Here is an 18,980-nt window from a genome sequence, read left to right as displayed (position 1 = left end):
TTCTTTCTATCCAGTATCAGCTAATAATAGTTCATTTAGTAGGACAGAAATCTACAAAAATTGATGCCAAAAGATAAGATCAGGCTTGTAGAGTAAAATGGTTTTTTTAAAGAATGTGGCTAGAACATTGTCATGTATATAGTGAATAGTAGTAAATGTTTTAGACATTATAGAGTTACCTTATTCTCTATATAATACAGTTTTTATGTCTCAAAGACAAATGTGATTTTGATGCATCTTGTTATACATTTGTCCACACATCTTTTAAATGATGATGGTACTTGTTGTAACCCTGCCTGGTGCTTGGCATTAAGGGGATAAAAGAATTGGGTGGCTAGGAGTCAGTATACTGTGTCTGTATGGGGATGTGAAACTGCCTTATGGTATCTCAGTACTGACTAGGCTAGCACAATAAAACCGGCATTAGTTCAGGCTAGTCCAAGCAGCCACACAAGTACACCCGACTCACTATATAAGTGCAATAATCTTGAATGTGATGTTAAATCCCATTTCAAGTCACCCACCAACTCTAAATGATATACTTCATACAAGTACAAAGTAAGAGCAAGTACTGGCATGTTCCTTGTGTAGAATACTGATACCTCTCATATACTCTGCTGATGGATAAATGAAGCCTGACAATCCTTCCAAACACCGTTCCCCATTCATTGTCCAAGATCACGTAGAGTAACTTCCCTTCATTGCATTGTTTTTCTGAAAGTGGTATAAATAGTGTTAAAGTATTTGAGTGTTGAGCATTTGTATTAATTGAACTTAATGATAATCTTGTTTCATTTCTGATATCCTAAGGTTTTGTGTGTGTGTGTGTGTGTGTGTGTGTGTGTGTGGGGGGGGGGGGGGGGGGGGGGGGTGTTCTAGGCATAAAACTGGGGTCTAATGATGACCACTGTACCAAACTTATTTATTTGGGTGAATCACAGAAACTGCGCTCTGCCTTATTGTCTTCATATGTTTATCACTTTCAATGTGTGTTTGTTCAGTTTACTTGAGTTCCTGAAACTTTAGCACTGATTTCGTATAAAGTTCTACGAAACGAAAGTTTTGCCTCGGTTGATTTGAGAAAGTTGACACTTACTCTGCGTAGGTTGGTATATGAACCTTCATAAAGTGGAGGCCAAACTGCATGAACGTTCGAGGTTCACACTCCAATGAACTCGATGGCAAAGTGAAGGACAATATTATGTTTTATCAGAGAACATATATGCCTAGATAATGTCTATTATATGGTCTCTGGTTTTATTGACCAATATATTGCGATATTTACATCATGTCATACCGTACGTGTGATGCTGAGTCAGATATATCGCGGAAAGATACCTTGTAAGATACATGGGTTAAGAAAATGATTGTATACGTATGATACGATATATTTACGTGTGAATGGCAAGACGAAATATCGAAATAAATTTTATAAATATGGCGCCACAGCAACTGATTGAGAGATCGTCACTCATTGGTCAACAACAAAGCGCTGTTACCATTGGCTGGCTGAGAAAACGAAGCAGCCCGTGGCCGTCAGATACCCTACAACATTAGATCTATTAACATATTACAACTAAGTAATGGCATACCGGGGACCGTCGTATGGGCTAAGCCTAGATTGCCAAAAAAAGGTAATCGTATCTACATTTAACTAATTATAGTTTGCCAATACGATTAAACTTCTTATTTGATTTTGTTCACCTTACTATTGTTTTCTTACTCAGTTGTCAAAGTCACGTCAAATGTTATAGTTGGTATAGCATGTATTGGTAAGTATTGCTTATAGTTTTCATTTGGCTGTCAGTAGTTTTTCATTTCACAATTTGCTAAAGGATAGCAGCCTTGCAGTAGTGTTCAATATACAAGATACAGGAGTTTGTTCCCATTAATATTTTTAGTTTAGTTTCGACATGATAATTAAAATTCTGACACTAAGTATACTGTGTTTCCAATTGCCGAGACTGGCTGATAATGCAGGTGTTTTTTTACAGTACTTACAATACAATAGCTACAAACCCTTTAAAGTTGACTACGGTTGTGGAGGAGAAAAGTGTACTTTATAGTGGTGTATATAGTTTAGCGGGGAGCTGGTAGTCAAGCGAACACTGTAAACTGAGATTGCCTGTCCGATAGGCTTCTCACATGAATGACGGTGCATTGGCAGGTGAAACAGAGCTGGAGGAATAAATGAGCCCCTAGTCCGAGCGTTTTTGTAATGCGAGCTAATATATTGTGAACGAACGAGTGTCATCTACGGCACCATAAACGTTGCATACGTTTATACAGGTGACGATGTGCTCGTTAAGAAATGTATTTGTTAAATGTTGAACAACTCACGTGACTTGATCGGCTACTAAAGCATATTTATATGTTCTGCATCCCCACCTAAATTATACGTACACCGACATTTCACATGATGTTAGTATAATGTTGTATAGACATGGAGGGGCGACGTTGGCGTGGCCTTATGGTTACATGTTGTCGAGCCGTCAAGGTAGATGCTCACTGAAAACGGACTGTCACGAATTATTAATTCATCATCAACAGGATGTCTTTAGCCATTAACTTATTTTTTTGTCATGGAAACATTTTAAGTTAATTATACCTATTGATGACGAACTGATATAAGTGTTGTAATGGCTCAATGGTATACTCCATCGTGGCATGCCGCGGTTGTAGACAGTGAGAACTTTATAATTACACGCACTACATACTCTCTCCATTCACCCAATACATTCTTGAAGTTTCTGTCTTATTTCCTTTCCTCGGAGTATGCTCCCCTCTTCCACATCCCCTAGTTTCTTTTACACAAACAACAGGTGCGTGACTCGTAGTCCTCTCTGTAATCCTCAAATACCACTGACTGTTCCGTACCCTACCTGGCCTTTCTACCATCTTTCGCAATTAATCTACCTCTCTCTGCAAATTAGGATATACCTTACATAATTTGTCTATCGTATCTGCAACCTACGACGGATGTTTTTTCTCTTTCTTTTTTTCTGCATCCTACATACGAGAGTCCCTTTTCGTATACAGATCTCTCTTTCCTCTGCAATCTACGATAGTCCTTGTTTGTCTCTCTTTTCTCTGCAATCTATACATACCATTGAACATGCGGGTTATAGAATTGGTCTTCAGCAAACCCATGCTTGTCGTAAGAGGCGACAAACCGGATTGACTGGTCAGGCTCGTTGACTCGGTTGATGCATGTCATCGTATCCCAAATTTGTGGATCGATGCTCATGATATCAATCTCTGGATTGTCTAGTCCAGACTGTGAATTTACAGACCGCCGTCATATAGATGGAATATTGCTGAGTGCGCCGTAAAACAGCAAACAAACAAAGAAAAAGAAAAAATCTCCAATATACAATGGAAACTTCTTTGTCTTTCTTCTATATTCGCGTCCGTAAGCTAGTCGACAGTGCACGTCTGCCTGGAGAGCGGAAGGTCGGTGGTTCGATCCCCGGATACGTCATACCAAAAGACGTTAAAATATTATACTTCTGTCTATATCGTCTCTGCAACCCTCGACGTGGCCGTGTTTGTCTATATGGTCTCTGCAACCCTCGACGTGGCCGTGTTTGTCTATATGGTCTCTGCAACCCTCGACGTGGCCGTGTGTGTCTAGATCGTCTCTGCAACCCTCGACGTGGCCGTGTTTGTCTTTATCGTCTCTGCAACCCACGACGTGGCCGTGTTTGTCTTTATCGTCTCTGCAACCCACGACGTGGCCGTGTTTGTCTTTATCGTCTCTGCAACCCTCGACGTGGCCGTGTTTGTCTTTATCGTCTCTGCAACCCTCGACGTGGCCGTGTTTGTCTTTATCGTCTCTGCAGCCCACGACGTGGCCGTGTTTGTCTTTATCGTCTCTGCAACCCACGACGTGGCCGTGTTTGTCTTTATCGTCTCTGCAACCCTCGACGTGGCCGTGTTTGTCTTTATCGTCTCTGCAACCCTCGACGTGGCCGTGTTTGTCTTTATCGTCTCTGCAACCCACGACGTGGCCGTGTTTGTCTTTATCGTCTCTGCAACCCACGACGTGGCCGTGTGTGTCATTATCGTCTCTGCAACTCTCGACGTGGCCGTGTGTGTCTATATCGTCTCTGCAACCCCCGACGTGCCCGTGTGTGTCTTTATCGTCTCTGCAACCCACGACGTGGCCGTGTGTGTCTTTATCGTCTCTGCAACCCCCGACGTGGCCGTGTGTGTCTATATCGTCTCTGCAACCCTCGACGTGGCCGTGTGTGCCTATATCGCCTCTGCAACCCTCGACGCGGCCGCGTTTTGTCTATATCGCCTCTGCAACTCTCGACGTGGCCGTGTTTGTCTATATCGCCTTTGCAACCCTCGACGCGGCCGCGTTTGTCTATATCGCCTCTGCAACCCTCGACGGGGCCCTGTATGTCTATCGCCTCTGGTTGCACCGAGCCCACGTGTACCTTTCATCCTCTCCTGCGGTGACGTCCGATGGTATACTAGCTGCTACACGCCGTTGTCAGGGGCGCCCGGATGGCCCAGTCGTTGAAGGCATCGCAATTCGATATGCAGAGGTTCGATCCTTGGGCACGCCAGAAACCTATGATTGTGGGTTCGAATCCCGGTTCGCCCCGATTATGTTTCTAGGTTTGTCATCAACATACCCGTGCTCGTGGGTTTCACCAAAGTTGTAAACGTCTGACACCTGCATCACTTTGGGCTTTCCATCCTGCAATAAGCTGACACGCCATGATATAACTGGAATACTGTTCAAAGCGGCGTTAAACTACTTACTCGCTCATCCACTCCCTCTCGCTGAGTACGACCAAATCCATATTGAGGTCAACCCTCTGTGACTCACAGCTTATCTGATGGCTGGTCGGCAGCTTGACGGGTAATTCAATGAGCGTGATAAGAACAATATGGCCTGCGTTCCCCGGCAGTATAATCATGACATGTACATACTGGGTTACATGTAGACCAACGCCATTTGTTTAAACAGATTTCATATGTAAATGGCTGTATATAATTAAAGATGAACATTCATGAACGTTAACAGTAACCAAAGACGTATATATACGTCTTTGCAGTAACCAAGAACAGAGCCTGAACTGAAGGTATGTTTCACAACAGGCATGGAAGGAAGACTTCAGTATAATATCATCACAAACAATTATTTCAACGGTATTCTTCTAACATCACCGATGATAAAGTGAGGTAACCCAAATATTGTAAACTTATGTTGGTAAAATGTTAATGATGTTAGCCACATGTACATGTGTCGTACAATTTTGTGCGGACATGAGAGCAATCATTGCAGAAACATCATGCGTGTCATGACCAGACATGAGTGATTCCATCCATTTGTTTAAGAAACGTTCAATGTGACATGAAAGTGCACGCCAAACGAGACAGATTTGTTTATATATTCGCGATTTTATGTTCGGTAAATCACATAGATAATTACTTAGCTAATTCATAAATGCTTCCGTGACCTCAACTGACATATCGGCCTGTGTTCAAGTTAGTGGTATGTTAGACTAACATCTAGTCTCTGAAATGAACATATCGTACAGAAAAAACAGTTGCTCAGTTATCTTAATAAAAATATAATAAAAAGGGAGCCCAGTGATTCTCTTCATTTTCAGATACTGCAGTAATCTAGACTTGCATGGGCTGTATTTGATTTATATTTGTATCAGGGTCTGTAAGACAGACTAGTGGTATGTCACAGTCGAGGATACTCCTGAAGGGTCAGCTGATGCTCCAGATGGACAACACGACTACACCGGAAACGACTATATTTGCTGAGCCAAATGTTGTTGCAAAACAAGGGAAGTTGATTTCTAGAATGTTGACGAAATATGTCGATCTCCCTTTTTTACAATTTCTAGACCAGGGAAAAGTTTGACCTGGACAAGGCCAAGGAAGCGATATCGTGGATCGAGAAGGTGACGGGGAGAACTTTGCAGCCGGCATCAGGAGACTTCCGGAATGAGCGTGATGTCGCAGCCGTTCTCAAAGATGGTGTTGCCTTGTGTGAGTGAGTGGCTTCAGATTTTCATTATTCTGTCATAAAACTTTAGTCCACCAAACTTTTGCTCTTTGTCATTAAACTTGTATTTGTTAGATTTATGATATACTTATATTAAGGAGGTAAATATTCTGTGTTTCAATGTAGAGCTAATCTGGTGGGAAGATATTACACAGGAGGTTCATCACCATGGCAAAGCCAGGTTGGCATGATTTGCCACAGGGACTAGTTACCTGGTGTAATTTTTTTATCATTGACCATGTGTTGTTAGAAATACCATGAGTAAGTAGGAAAGTAAATAGTTGCCAGATATTTTAAAAAATAAGCAGAGTTGATTCTAAGGGCGAAACCTGATATGTAATAAAAATCCTGATCTCAATTACCTGTTAGCTTGTTTTCCTGGGCTTAACGCTGTTGTGTTTCATGTTTGTTTGTTTGTTGTTTAACACTGCACTCAGCAATATTCCAGCTATATGACGGTGGTCTGTAAGTGAGTTTGGGTCAGACAATCCAGTGATTGATGACATGAGCATCGATCAACGCAATTTGGATCAATGACATGCATCAACCAAGTCAGCGAACCTGACCACCCTATCCCGTTAGTCGCCTCTTACGACAAGCACAGTCGTGTTGTGTTTGAAACCTTATCAGCACTGCTAGGCAGATGTCTAACCACCTGTCTCTGGTGTATGATGATTTGAAACCCTTGCTTGACTAACTAGGTCATGGATGAATGAAAAGGGTGGGGCATACCATGGTGATGACTTGTTCCCACGATTTGAAAACCAGCACTTTCTTGTATATAACTTATATAAAATAATTGTCCAATAACCTCACCAAGCTCAGAAGTATGTCCAGAAGTGAGTGAACAATGCTGACCTTTTCAAACACGTGAGACTTCAATGACCACATCCAAGACCCAAGATGATTTTCAGCTTTGGGTAAAGATTTCCCTCAAAGTTGAAATATTAGTAAAAACTTTCTCAAAAGACACATTTTTAGTCTTTCTTCTGAATATGGAGTTGGATTTCTGCAAGTGGTGAAAATAAGAGAGGAAGTTGTCATAGCGACTGATTTACGACACCCATTGTCTGAAGAACATTTAATTGCAAAGGCTCATTACCCTGGAGCCATGACATCTATATGCCTTGAAACACTAAATCGCTGTTATTTATAAGATGCTAATCCTATTTGTTAATCCCCATTTTTGTGTAAATCGACCGTCTGCCATCCTGAACGAGATGTGCAAGTATGTCACTGATGATTTACTGTTTACATTTATATTTATTACTTACTAAATGTCAGGTGACCTTGGCTATATAAGCCTTGGTCCAGAGAGGTTGAGAGAAAGAAAGGCCTTACCCTTAGCCTAGCTAGGGTTAGGCTGGGTGCTCCGGGGCACCTAGACAACAACCACTACCACTATGTGCTGACCTGGCACATAGTGTCTTTTGTATGTATATATCTACATGTATAAAGTAAAACTGTATATACCGCAAGCCATCGTCTCCAAGTTGTCACTTCCTACTGAGAACCATACGTCGGCCCCTTGCGTATGCGAGTATGCAAATTGTTCATTAATCAACGTCAGACCGGCACGCGTTGTTAATATTCAGTGGGCCGAAAAGATCCCTGATCATACTGGGCTGAGGCATTCTATCCATCTTGTCTTTGCCTTTGTTACACAGGTGCAGTCTGTCCTCCAGCCCATGTCTTGACACAAGGAGTCTCTGTTTCAGATTAATGAACAAGATACAGCCAAAGTCTATACCGAAAATCCACAAATCAATGGCTCCATTTCAACAGGTAATACTGTGAATGTACATATATCCAATTGCCATCAGAACCTATTTCTTTGCCACTGAAATTAGTTGTACACAATTCGAAGAAAGAACTCCATATTTTTATTCCAGATGGAGAATCTGGATATGTTCACAGCAGCATGCAGCAGGTATGGCATGAACAACCTTGACATATTCCAGACTGGGGACCTGTACGAAGTGAAGGCCATGTACACAGTGAGTAGGCACTACGTCTCTTACCCCCATACCCCTACAGAGAGAGTGTGTTCTATGCCCTCTATACTGGCAAATCTGTAATTTTATGAGTATCCACGTGTCTGATGTTCTCAAACATATTAAGCAGAAAGACCTTTATCTGACAAAGACTGTTTCAAATTCAGATGATTTTACTTACTTTGGGCTACCATGCTATTAAGTTCATGTAATGTTTGTGTAGAAGGGAATCTATGGTTTTATATGATGGCCCAAATATGCCTTTGGTTCCAAGCTTAGCAGCATAGGGCATATCTGTTTCCATTGGTCCCAAGCATAGCAGCATATCAGTGTCCCTGGGTACCAAGCATAGCAGCATATCAGTGTCCCTAGATACCAAGCATAGCAGCATATCAGTGTCCCTGGGTACCAAGCATAGCAGCATATCAGTGTCCCTAGATACCAAGCATAGCAGCATATCAGTGTCCCTGGGTACGAAGCATAGCAGCATAGGGCATATCAGTGTCCCTAGGTACGAAGCATAGCCGCATAGGGCATATCAGTGTCCCTAGGTAACAAGCATAGCAGCATAGGGCATATCAGTGTCCCTTAGTTCCAAACATAGCCGCATAGGGCATATCACTGTCACTAAATACCAAGCTTAGCAGCATATCACTGTCCCTAAGTACCAAGCATAGCAGCATATCACTGTCCCTGGGTGCAAAGCATAGCAGCATATCAGTGTCCCTGGGTAACAAGTATAACAGTATACCAGTGTCCCTGGGTAACGAGCATAACAGCATAGGGCATATAAGTGTCCCTTAGTACCAAGCATAGCTGCATAGGGCATATCACTGTCCCCAGATACCAAGCTTAGCAGCATATCACTGTCCCTAGGTACCAAGCATAGCAGCATATCAGTGTCCCTGGGTGCCAAGCATAGCAGCATATCAGTGTCCCTGGGTAATGAACATAACAGTATATCAGTGTCCCTGAGGACCAAGCATAGCAGCATATCAGTGTCCCTAGGTACCAAGCATAGCAGCATATCACTGTCCCTAGGTACCAAGCATAGCAGCATAGGGCATATCCCTGTCCCTAGGTACCAAGCATAGCAGCATAGGGCATATCACTGTCGCTAGGTACCAAGCATAGCAGCATAGGGCATATCTCTGTCGCTAGGTAACAGGCATAGCAGCATATCACTGTCCCTAGATGGGTCATTCTAAAAAAATGTCAGAATTTCAACTAAGCAAAAACATCAAAATTGTCTTTTGTAAAATTCCTTTTTTATTGACTCAGTACACAAAGTAACTTCTGAATAATAATGTTAAGCAAAATGACACCTTAATAATCAATGATGTCCTAATTATGATAATTAATTAACACTGAATAGGAAATATATGTCTGTCCTGTTACCATGTTAACAATTATATTTTCTGTAACAATATTTTTCAAAGTTCAACACAAATCATGTCAGTTCTTGTTTTTAAATGTATTGTTTAATATTTCAATGAGTACAATTAAAAAGAGATTGGATACATTATTTAATGGACACATTTGTCCAGCATTTGAGTCAAATGAAAACATTTGAATTCATTCAAATCCAATATGACAAACATACCCTGATTATTGCATCATATATTTGACACATCTACTTCATTAGATGATAAATGTTTGAATTCAAATATGTTCTTCTGAAAAATTAAAAAGAATAATCAGTATATTTCTATTTTAAGTGCTGGTAACAGGACAGACAACGTAGTAACAGGACAGACAATTGAAAGTAACAGGACGGACAATCGGCTTTGATTGCAGATAACTATAACGTTCAGGAGTTTCAAGATTTTGAAATATCTGACAAATACGAAAAAAGTATGTGCAATTGATTACACCTGAACATATAAGGTGTAATTAACTGAATATTCTTGTATGTAATCTGAACTATAGAAACCGGTCGGTAACAGGACGGACAATTGAAAGTCACAGGACGGACAAACTTATGTTTGCAGTCAACTATCCTGTTCAAAAGTTCAAAGTTTTGAACTCTGACAAATAAGAAAATGTTTTGCTTAATTAACAGTATCTGATCATATGGATGTTATTAACTGAATGTTCTTCTATGTAATCTGAGTGTAGGATACTGGTAGGTAACAGCACAGACGGAAGTAATGCCAAAGACAATAACTTTTGCATTTTGGGTTAATCCCTAGAATTACAAAGAATTTAAATTGATTTAAACTTACACTAAATAGTCATGTGACAGTTTTTGTCATGAAGCAACAACATAATAACCAACTTTATCCATGTCAAACATCAACATAATCTGGAGAAAAAAACTTGTCAGAAGATTTCCTGTTGAAGCTGTATTCTTTTGCAATTGTATTCGCAAATACTCAAATAAACGGTCTGAATGGGTGAATTATAGTTTCCTTAAAAGTACAATTCACTTGTATCTATGATTATTTGATCAGTGCCAGAATTAAATGATGCCTTTCATTCACCCAGAAACCACAGGTTGTTTATTGTTTCTGTTTTATCTTATCTGTAATAGCTTCCCAGTAAATATTTTCAACACTGAAGTGGGAAGCAGTGCCTTCAATCTTCTTTCGTTCAGGAATGATGGTAATAATGTCCTCGTGCTTGTACCAGCATTTGTCCAGCAGGAGTCTTGGCCAGAAGAATCATTTTTGATCCCATTTTTTGCAAGGCTTGTGCATGCATTCCACATATATATCATAGGTAGAAACATCTATGTATCCAGGATATGGAAAACCATCATATAACACAACAACACATTTTCCAAGACACTCTTCTGTATCATCTGGAACTGATAGTAAAATGTCACTCTCACTTTTCTCAACCTCACCCTTCTCCACCACACCACCTGTCTTCTCAACACTTTTCTAAACCTCACCCTTTTCAACCACACCACCTGTCTTCTCCACACTTTTCACAACCTCACCCTTTTCCATCACACCACCTGTCTTCTCCACACTTTTCACAACCTCACCCTTCTCCACCACACCACCTGTCTTCTCCACTTTTCACAACCTCACCCTTTTCCACCACACCACCTGTCTTCTCCACACTTTTCACAACCTCACCCTTCTCCACCACACCACCTGTCTTCTCCACACTTTTCACAACCTCACCCTTCTCCACCACACCACCTGTCCTCTCCATACTTTTCACAACCTCACCCTTTTCCACCACACCACCTGTCCTCTCCATACTTTTCACAACCTCACCCTTTTCCACCACACCACCTGTCTTCTCCACCCTTCTGTTGTTTTTTCATCAGATATTAACTATCTTCAACAAAGTAGTCTATTTTTTTATGTATATATGTTTTCTTCTAAACTGTGATAAATTTGAAAACATATCTCTTAATGTTTCATAAAATAATTGGTTTGATAAGAAACGTTAGATAAAGATGACCAAATGTCTGTGCTGTTACTTTTAAGTCTTAACCGATTTTTTTTTATTTAGCTTGGAAGATTTGTACAGCCATAGCCTCTTGAATGCCTGTGTTATTTCAAAGGAATTATTTGTGTTAATATGGTAATTATATTATTGATTGGTTATACGAGTCGTACTAGGAAAGACAGTTAAGGTGATGATAAGTCTGTGCTGTTACCACGGAATGTCTGTGCTGTTACTTTTTCATCAGATAACTATCTTCAACAAAGTAGTCTATTTTTTATGTATATGTTTTCTTCTAAACTGTGATAAATTTGAAAACATTTGTCTTAATGTTTCATAAAATTTGAATATTGAGTGATTGGACAAGAATATTTAGATAAAGCTGACCAAATGTCTGTGCTGTTACCAATATTTGTCTCTGCTGTTACTTTTAAGTCTTGAGCAACTTGTTTTTATTCAGCTTGGAAGATTTGTACAACTATAGCCTCTTGAATGTCTGTGTTTTTTCAAAAGGAATTATTTGAGTTATTATGGTAATTATATTATTGATTGGTTAAACAAGGAAAGACAGTTAAGATGATGATAAGTCTGTACTGTTACCACGGAATGTCTGTCCTGTTACCTGTTTGAAGGTAACAGCACAGACAGTAACAGCATAGACAAATTGACATTAATTACAGTTTTTTTTAATGAGACATCCCTTGAAATGTTGAGACCACATGGCATTGTGAACAGTTCATATTTTCTAATATTCTGAAAAAAATGGTTTTAGAAAAAAATATTTGTTTTGGCAAAAATGAGCAGAAACAGCACAGACATAAGAAAAGGGTATTCATGATAGCACTAAACTTCCCTGTCAAGCAGAATTATCCAAGGTCTTCTCTCACTTGAAGGACACTGCTGCCATGATAGTACAGGAAGTAAACTGTATATCTGTTATTTTGAATTATGGGAATCTTGAAGGATTATTTATTTTTCAATTTTGATCCATCCTGGTAACAGGACAGACACTTTTTTATGTACAAGTGTTTCTTACCAAAAACCAATATAAATAAAAGTGTGTATCTTTAAAAGATAATTTTATTCCATGAGTTAGAAAGGTAATGTACAACATATAAACATTATTTACATAATATTTTTTATTTTTAGCAACATTAAACAATGTTGATGTGCAAACATAGGGTTACGGACACACCCTTCAGCTCAATTTAAGCGCAATTAAGCAGTTTTAATTAAAATAAATTACCTAATAAGAAATACTGAAATTTAACTTTCAGACACCATGGTATGTTCTATGAAAAACACTTGTGTTTAAACATTTTTAAAATAAATATTTTAATTGTTATTCAACTCGGACTAAAAATCTCACTTTTTTTTAGAATGACCCAGATACCAAGCTAGCAGCATATCAGTGCCCCTGGGTACCAAACATAGTAGCATAGGGCATATCTGTGTCCCTAGGTACGAAGCATAGCTGCATAGGGCATATCACTGTCCCTAGATACCAAGCTTAGCAGCATATCACTGTCCCTAAGTACCAAGCATAGCAGCATATCACTGTCCCAAGGTACCAAGCATAGCAGCATATCAGTGTCCCTAGATACCAAACGTAGCAGCATATAAGTGTCCCTGGGTACTGAACATAGCAGCATATCAGTGTCCCTAGGTACCAAGCATAGCAGCATATCAGTGTCCCTATACCACGCATAGCAGCATTTCAGTGTCCCTAGGTAACAAGCATAGCAGCATAGGGCATATCGCTGTCCTTAGGTCCCAAGCATAACAGCATAGGGCATATCACTGTCCCTAGATACCAAGCTAGCAGCAATCAGTGCCCCTGGGTACCAAACATAGTAGCATAGGGCATATCTGTGTCCATTGGTACCAAGCATAGCAGCATATCAGTGTCCCTGGGTACCAAGCATAGCAGCATAGACATATAAGTGTCCCTTAGTACCAAGCATAGCTGCATGGGGCATATCACTGTCCCTAGATACCAAGCTTAGCAGCATAGGGCATATCACTGTCCCTAGGTACCAAGGATAGCAGCATATCAGTGTCCCTGGGTACCAAGCATAGCAGCATATCAGTGTCCCTGGGTGCCAAGCATAGTAGCATAGGGCATATCATTGTCCCTAGATACCAAGCAAAGCAGCATATCACTGTCCCTAGAAACCAAGCATAGCAGCATATCACTGTCCCTAGATACCAAGCATAGCAGCATATCAGTGTCCCTTGGTACCAAGAGTAGCAGCATATCAGTGTCCCTGGGTACCAAGCATAGCAGCATATCAGTACCCCTGGGTACCAAGCATAGCAGCATATCACTGTTCCTAGAAACCAAGCATAGCAGCATATCAGTGTCCCTTGGTACCAAGAGTAGCAGCATATCAGTGTCCCTGGGTACCAAGCATAGCAGCATATCAGTACCCCTGGGTACCAAGCATAGCAGCATATCACTGTTCCTAGAAACCAAGCATAGCAGCATATCAGTGTCCCTTGGTACCAAGAGTAGCAGCATATCAGTGTCCCTGGGTACCAAGCATAGCAGCATATCAGTACCCCTGGGTACGAAGCATAGCAGCATATCAATGTCCCTAGAAACCAAGCACAGCAGCATATTAGTGTCTCTGGGTACGAAGCATAGCAGCATATCTGTGTCCCTGGGTAAAGAGCATAGCAGCATAGGGCATATCACTGTCCCTAGATACCAAGCATAGCAGCATATCACTGTCCCTAGATACCAAGCATAGCAGCATATCACTGTCCCTAGATACCAAGCATAGCAGCATATCACTGTCCCTAGATACCAAGCATAGCAGCATATCACTGTCCCTAGATACCAAGCATAGCAGCATATCACTGTCCCTGGGTACCAAGCATAGCAGCATATCATTGTCCCTAGATACCAAGCATAGCAGCATATCAGTGTCCCTTGGTACCAAGAGTAGCAGCATATCAGTGTCCCTGGGTACCAAGCATAGCAGCATATCAGTACCCCTGGGTACCAAGCATAGCAGCATATCACTGTTCCTAGAAACCAAGCATAGCAGCATATTAGTGTCTCTGGGTACGAAGCATAGCAGCATATCTGTGTCCCTGGGTAAAGAGCATAGCAGCATAGGGCATATCACTGTCCCTAGATACCAAGCATAGCAGCATATCACTGTCCCTAGATACCAAGCATAGCAGCATATCACTGTCCCTAGATACCAAGCATAGCAGCATATCACTGTCCCTAGATACCAAGCATAGCAGCATATCACTGTCCCTGGGTACCACAGCATAGGGCATATCACTGTCCCTGGGTACCAAGCATAGGAGGATGTGGAGGATGTTACACCGCCAATAAGCCTTCTACACCAGTGGAATTCAGGCAGCAGCATTGTATGTAGACCTCGGAGTGGATTATGTTGAAAAACTAATTAACAACCAACAAATGCACTTCATAGTGCATATCAGTGTCCCTCAACACCAAGCATAGTGCATATCAGTGTCTCTCGACACCAAGCATAGTGCACATCAGTGTCCCTCGACACCAAGCATAGTGCACATCAGTGTCCCTCGACACCAAGCATAGTGCACATCAGTGTCCCTCGACACCAAGCATAGTGCACATCAGTGTCCCTCCACACCAAGCATAGTGCACATCAGTGTCCCTCGACACCAAGCATAGTGCACATCAGTGTCCCTCGACACCAAGCATAGTGCATATCAGTGTCCCTCCACACCAAGCATAGTGCATATGGCAAGTATCAAAGTACTGGGCACACATTGTTTACATTGTTCAATCACTGAATCTACTTTTATAGCATGAGATGCATTAAAAAAGGCCAACACATCACCCCTATATTTGCCAGTGCACTAGACCGGCCAACATGGAAATGTAACCAATATTGTGGAAACTGTCCAGCATAGGACAGGTCTCTCTTAGGATGTGTTCTTTGACAGGATCTTGTGTTGTGTTCCAGGTTGTCAACTGTCTCCATGCCCTTGGGTCTCTGGTAAGTAGTATGTAATGTATGTGAGTAGTATAGGTAATGAGGGTTCTGCCGCAACTCCACTGGAGCCAGATTTATATACCTATACTGCTACTACAGGGGGAATTTTTTATGTCAAAACGCTGATGCGATTTAACGATAGTCATGAGTCACATTAAAAGAAACATCAATATTAATTAATAATTAATAAAATTTACTATAGCCCACGAGGATATTGGAAAGGTATAGGAGCAATAAAAAAATTAGCCACCACGGCTAAGGTATCTAAAGATGTGGCCAAGGATTGGTTAAAGAAACAAGCGATGTGGCAAATATACTTACCAGCACCGCTTTATATACCGAGGAAGAAGTTTGATATTTTTACAACGAATGAAGTTCATCAGGCTGACCTTTTGTTTCTTCCCCACGATAAGGTAAGACGCAAAACGTATAAATACGCTTTAACCATAGTGGATGTGGCTAGTCGCTACGAAGAGGCTGAGCCATTAACCTCGAAAGATTCAAAAGAAATAGCTAATGCACTGAGTCGCATAGGTATATAAACGCGGACCACTATAATGGCCTAAGCTGTTTCAAGTAGATCCCGGTCACGAGTTTATGGGATCAGTAACTAAACTGTTAACAAACCACGATGTCGAAATCAGGCATGGTGAAAAAGAGGCCCACCGTAGTCAAGCTATCGTTGAAAGATTTAACCAGACATTAGTGGAACGTTTGTTCGGATATCAGTATGGGATCGAAATGAAATCGGAACGATTAAGATCAACCGAAAGGTGACACGTTTATCAGCCGTTGTATCAGCGCTGAATAATGAAGTAACAAGATTAATCGGGAAGAAACCATCCAATGCTATTAAAATGAAATCCGTGACTTCCGAATCTTCAGCACCGAGGAGAGGCAAAGAACAAAAACTTCCGGATAGAGTAAGCGTAAGATATTTATACCAGCCCGGTGAACTCGAAGGAGGCCTACGTCGCGCAACCGATCCGATTTGGTCCCTTAAGATATATAACATTAGACGATTGGTTATGAAAGAAGGAGAGCCTCTTCTTTATTATCTTAAAGATGGACCAGGCAGGGCATTTGTACAAGAAGAGTTGCTCATAGTTCCCAACGATACAGTATTACCACCATAACCATAAGCATAGGTAGTTACACCATCCTTATCAATCCATCTCTTTGTATCTAAGGGGGATAATGATGTCTTGTTCATTCTTAATCCATATATCCTATGATTGACACTTCTTAAAGAGTTCATCTCGTGTTTGAATGTTCTACCGTTGAATAATGCTTCTTTATACTGTTCGTGTTGGATATGCATTTTTACCACATACTTCTTAACGCCTTTAGCTTTTCTTATCTCTCCATTATCGGACTTCTTTATAGAATACATCTTAGGTCTTAATCCGACATACTCCGCTATAGGAGTCCCAGCACATTCATCCTTCATCTTACCTAACACCTTTTTATTTACTACGCTGTGCAGTGGATTATCTTTTGGGTAATCGCTCGTGTCGTACATATCTATTTTTTCTGCCATATCTTTATACACATCCTCCGTTTGTATTTCCATCAACAAAGAATCTGTGTCGGTATATAACACCTCACATCTATCACCGTATTGCTTTTTAAGTTTGTTGTAATAAAAGTCATACATTAAGTGTTTTGACAAGTCAAGAATACTCATACCAACGTACACCGGTCTGTTGAATTTTATATTACTCTTCTGCATATGCAACGAGGCTAAGTCGTTATCAAATATCTTGCTTCTGTTAAAAGCCGGAGAGCTATAAGTTTCCTGAGTCTTTCTTCCTCATTAGATCTGACTAATTTAACAACAACACACTTCCTTAGATTCTCCATAGATTTACCAAATACTGAGTTATTCATGAGCTTATATAGGTTCTTTTCGAAATCGATGGTAGCTATCTTTCTTAAATCTGTGTTAAGCCTTATATAGGGCTCCATCCAAGGGCTTTGATTGAACTTTAGAACTCTGTGTATTTTCTTTAGTTTCATACCTAACGATAGATATAAGTCAACTTCTAGTATGTACCCTTTATTCACATTGATATTATGGATATCATTCACTTCGACCGGCTCAAAACCACCCGTGGGTAAAGGTTGACTCATAGCCCATCCGTACAAATTGTTGGCGTCGAGATATAATATATGCGTGTCGGGTTTACTCGGATCATATCCTTCCACTAATTTATTATTAGCCTTAGAATACCTTTTCGCAACCATCGATATACCACCTCTTAATCCTTTCTCAATAAACAAGTGCATATCGTAATTGGTGAGTAGTTTTAGTTCTTCAACAATGCATCCCATGATAGCCTGGGACTGGAATAGTACCATGCCGGGTCCAAGCCGTATTGTTTTAAACATGTCTTTCTAAATATCTCGAATATATCGGCGAGTAACAGTACATCGGTTTTTAAGTACAGATCGTGATAATCGCCTAAATTCTTACAACCTAATTTATCCCACACCGTCAGAGCGTGTTCATAATCGGCATCTGTTATTTTAGATTCTGTTAAGTTACTATAGAATGATTCAAGGGGTTTCGTTGAATTTAGACCAATCATCCATATATTCGTAAGGATATACACCTTTTCTCAGCAACAAATGACGACACCAATCGGTATATTGATATGTTATTGAAAAGTCATCGGGATTGTTCGCATTAGCTAAATTGTCCAGGGAAGATAACAGAAACTGTCTATGGATCTAAGTCCATTACTTTGCTTTATTCTGGCTTTCCCATCCTTGTCCGTATAATGTATAGTTTTAGTCAACGAGAACAATATGTATTTTCCCATATTATTAGGAATGCACGTTAAGCCACCGTCGGTCTTTGAGATAGCTTGCATAATGAGATGCGAATCGTATCCTCTAAGGTTATGAAACACAACAGGGATGGGTATTGTTTGAGAATTCATTTTTAGTTTCAAGTTACGATCGTTATGCGAGGCTCCCCGATAATTACCCGTGACGTGGCAATGATTTCTTACAGAATCCCCATTCAGGGGTTTATTACAAACATGACAACTCGTTGACTTCTTATAGGCCCTCCAATTATCCCTCGTCATACACATGGGTTTCTTACGCGATAAATTTTCCCTGATTATTCTCTCTTCGTTTTGTAGATATTCTAGGAACTTTCCTGCTGCATCAGGACCTCTGTAAATCACGGGCGGGTTTGTTTTCCCATCATACCTTACAACTTTATATCCAAACCCACAAGGAATATGTTCTTGAGTTTAATACGTAAAACTATCTTGATTGCTTCGGTCGGTATTTTCTATAGGTTTGATAAGCGCCTCAAAGTCGGCGTAAGTTACGTACGGTACTGGCATTTGATTACAATAATGTTCAAATTTTAATATATTTTTTCCCTCTTTAGGCATATCAATCCTGATAGGCATCTTTCACAGAAATATTTTCTTTATGGGTTGTTTGATCGTATAATAGCCTGTTTAAACTCTTTATCCATGTATAATGATATTTTCCATCTTTTTCGATCAGAAATGAATTGAT

At 40.5% G+C, this 18,980-nt stretch overlaps 2 protein-coding genes across 6 annotated transcripts in view; one reads left to right on the top strand and one right to left on the bottom strand.

Annotated features, from left to right (window-relative positions):
- The window catches only part of LOC124125516, a 138,000-nt gene extending 136,546 nt beyond the window's left edge, over nt 1-1,454 (bottom strand). Inside the window, exons 1-2 of one of the 4 annotated variants that reach the window (XM_048399818.1) lie at nt 1,396-1,454; nt 603-714 (exon numbers count right to left, since the gene is read on the bottom strand). In XM_048399818.1, coding sequence (XP_048255775.1) covers nt 603-669 — 67 coding nt within the window. In that variant the 5' untranslated portion in view covers nt 670-714; nt 1,396-1,454. Of the gene's footprint in view, nt 1-602; nt 715-1,096; nt 1,116-1,297 lie in introns of those variants that run through there. The other 3 variants (XM_048399820.1, XM_048399817.1, XM_048399819.1) reach the window with 3 other exon arrangements.
- A 66-nt stretch (nt 1,455-1,520) lies between these two features.
- The window catches only part of LOC124125515 (calponin-2-like), a 30,242-nt gene continuing 12,782 nt past the window's right edge, over nt 1,521-18,980 (top strand). The window contains exons 1-5 of one of the 2 annotated variants that reach the window (XM_046488838.2): nt 1,521-1,634; nt 5,877-6,025; nt 7,756-7,822; nt 7,930-8,034; nt 15,408-15,440. In XM_046488838.2, the coding sequence (XP_046344794.1) occupies nt 1,584-1,634; nt 5,877-6,025; nt 7,756-7,822; nt 7,930-8,034; nt 15,408-15,440 (405 nt within the window). In that variant the 5' untranslated portion in view covers nt 1,521-1,583. Of the gene's footprint in view, nt 1,635-3,347; nt 5,100-5,876; nt 6,026-7,755; nt 7,823-7,929; nt 8,035-15,407; nt 15,441-18,980 lie in introns of those variants that run through there. The other variant, XR_007222228.1, reaches the window with a different exon arrangement.

Source organism: Haliotis rufescens, unplaced genomic scaffold (assembly GCF_023055435.1).
Source record: "Haliotis rufescens isolate VD_foot unplaced genomic scaffold, xgHalRufe1.0.p SCAF_2, whole genome shotgun sequence".
Lineage (NCBI taxonomy): Eukaryota > Metazoa > Mollusca > Gastropoda > Lepetellida > Haliotidae > Haliotis > Haliotis rufescens.
The sequence above is the reverse complement of the archived record's forward strand: the minus strand, read 5'-3'. Positions and strand labels throughout refer to the sequence as shown.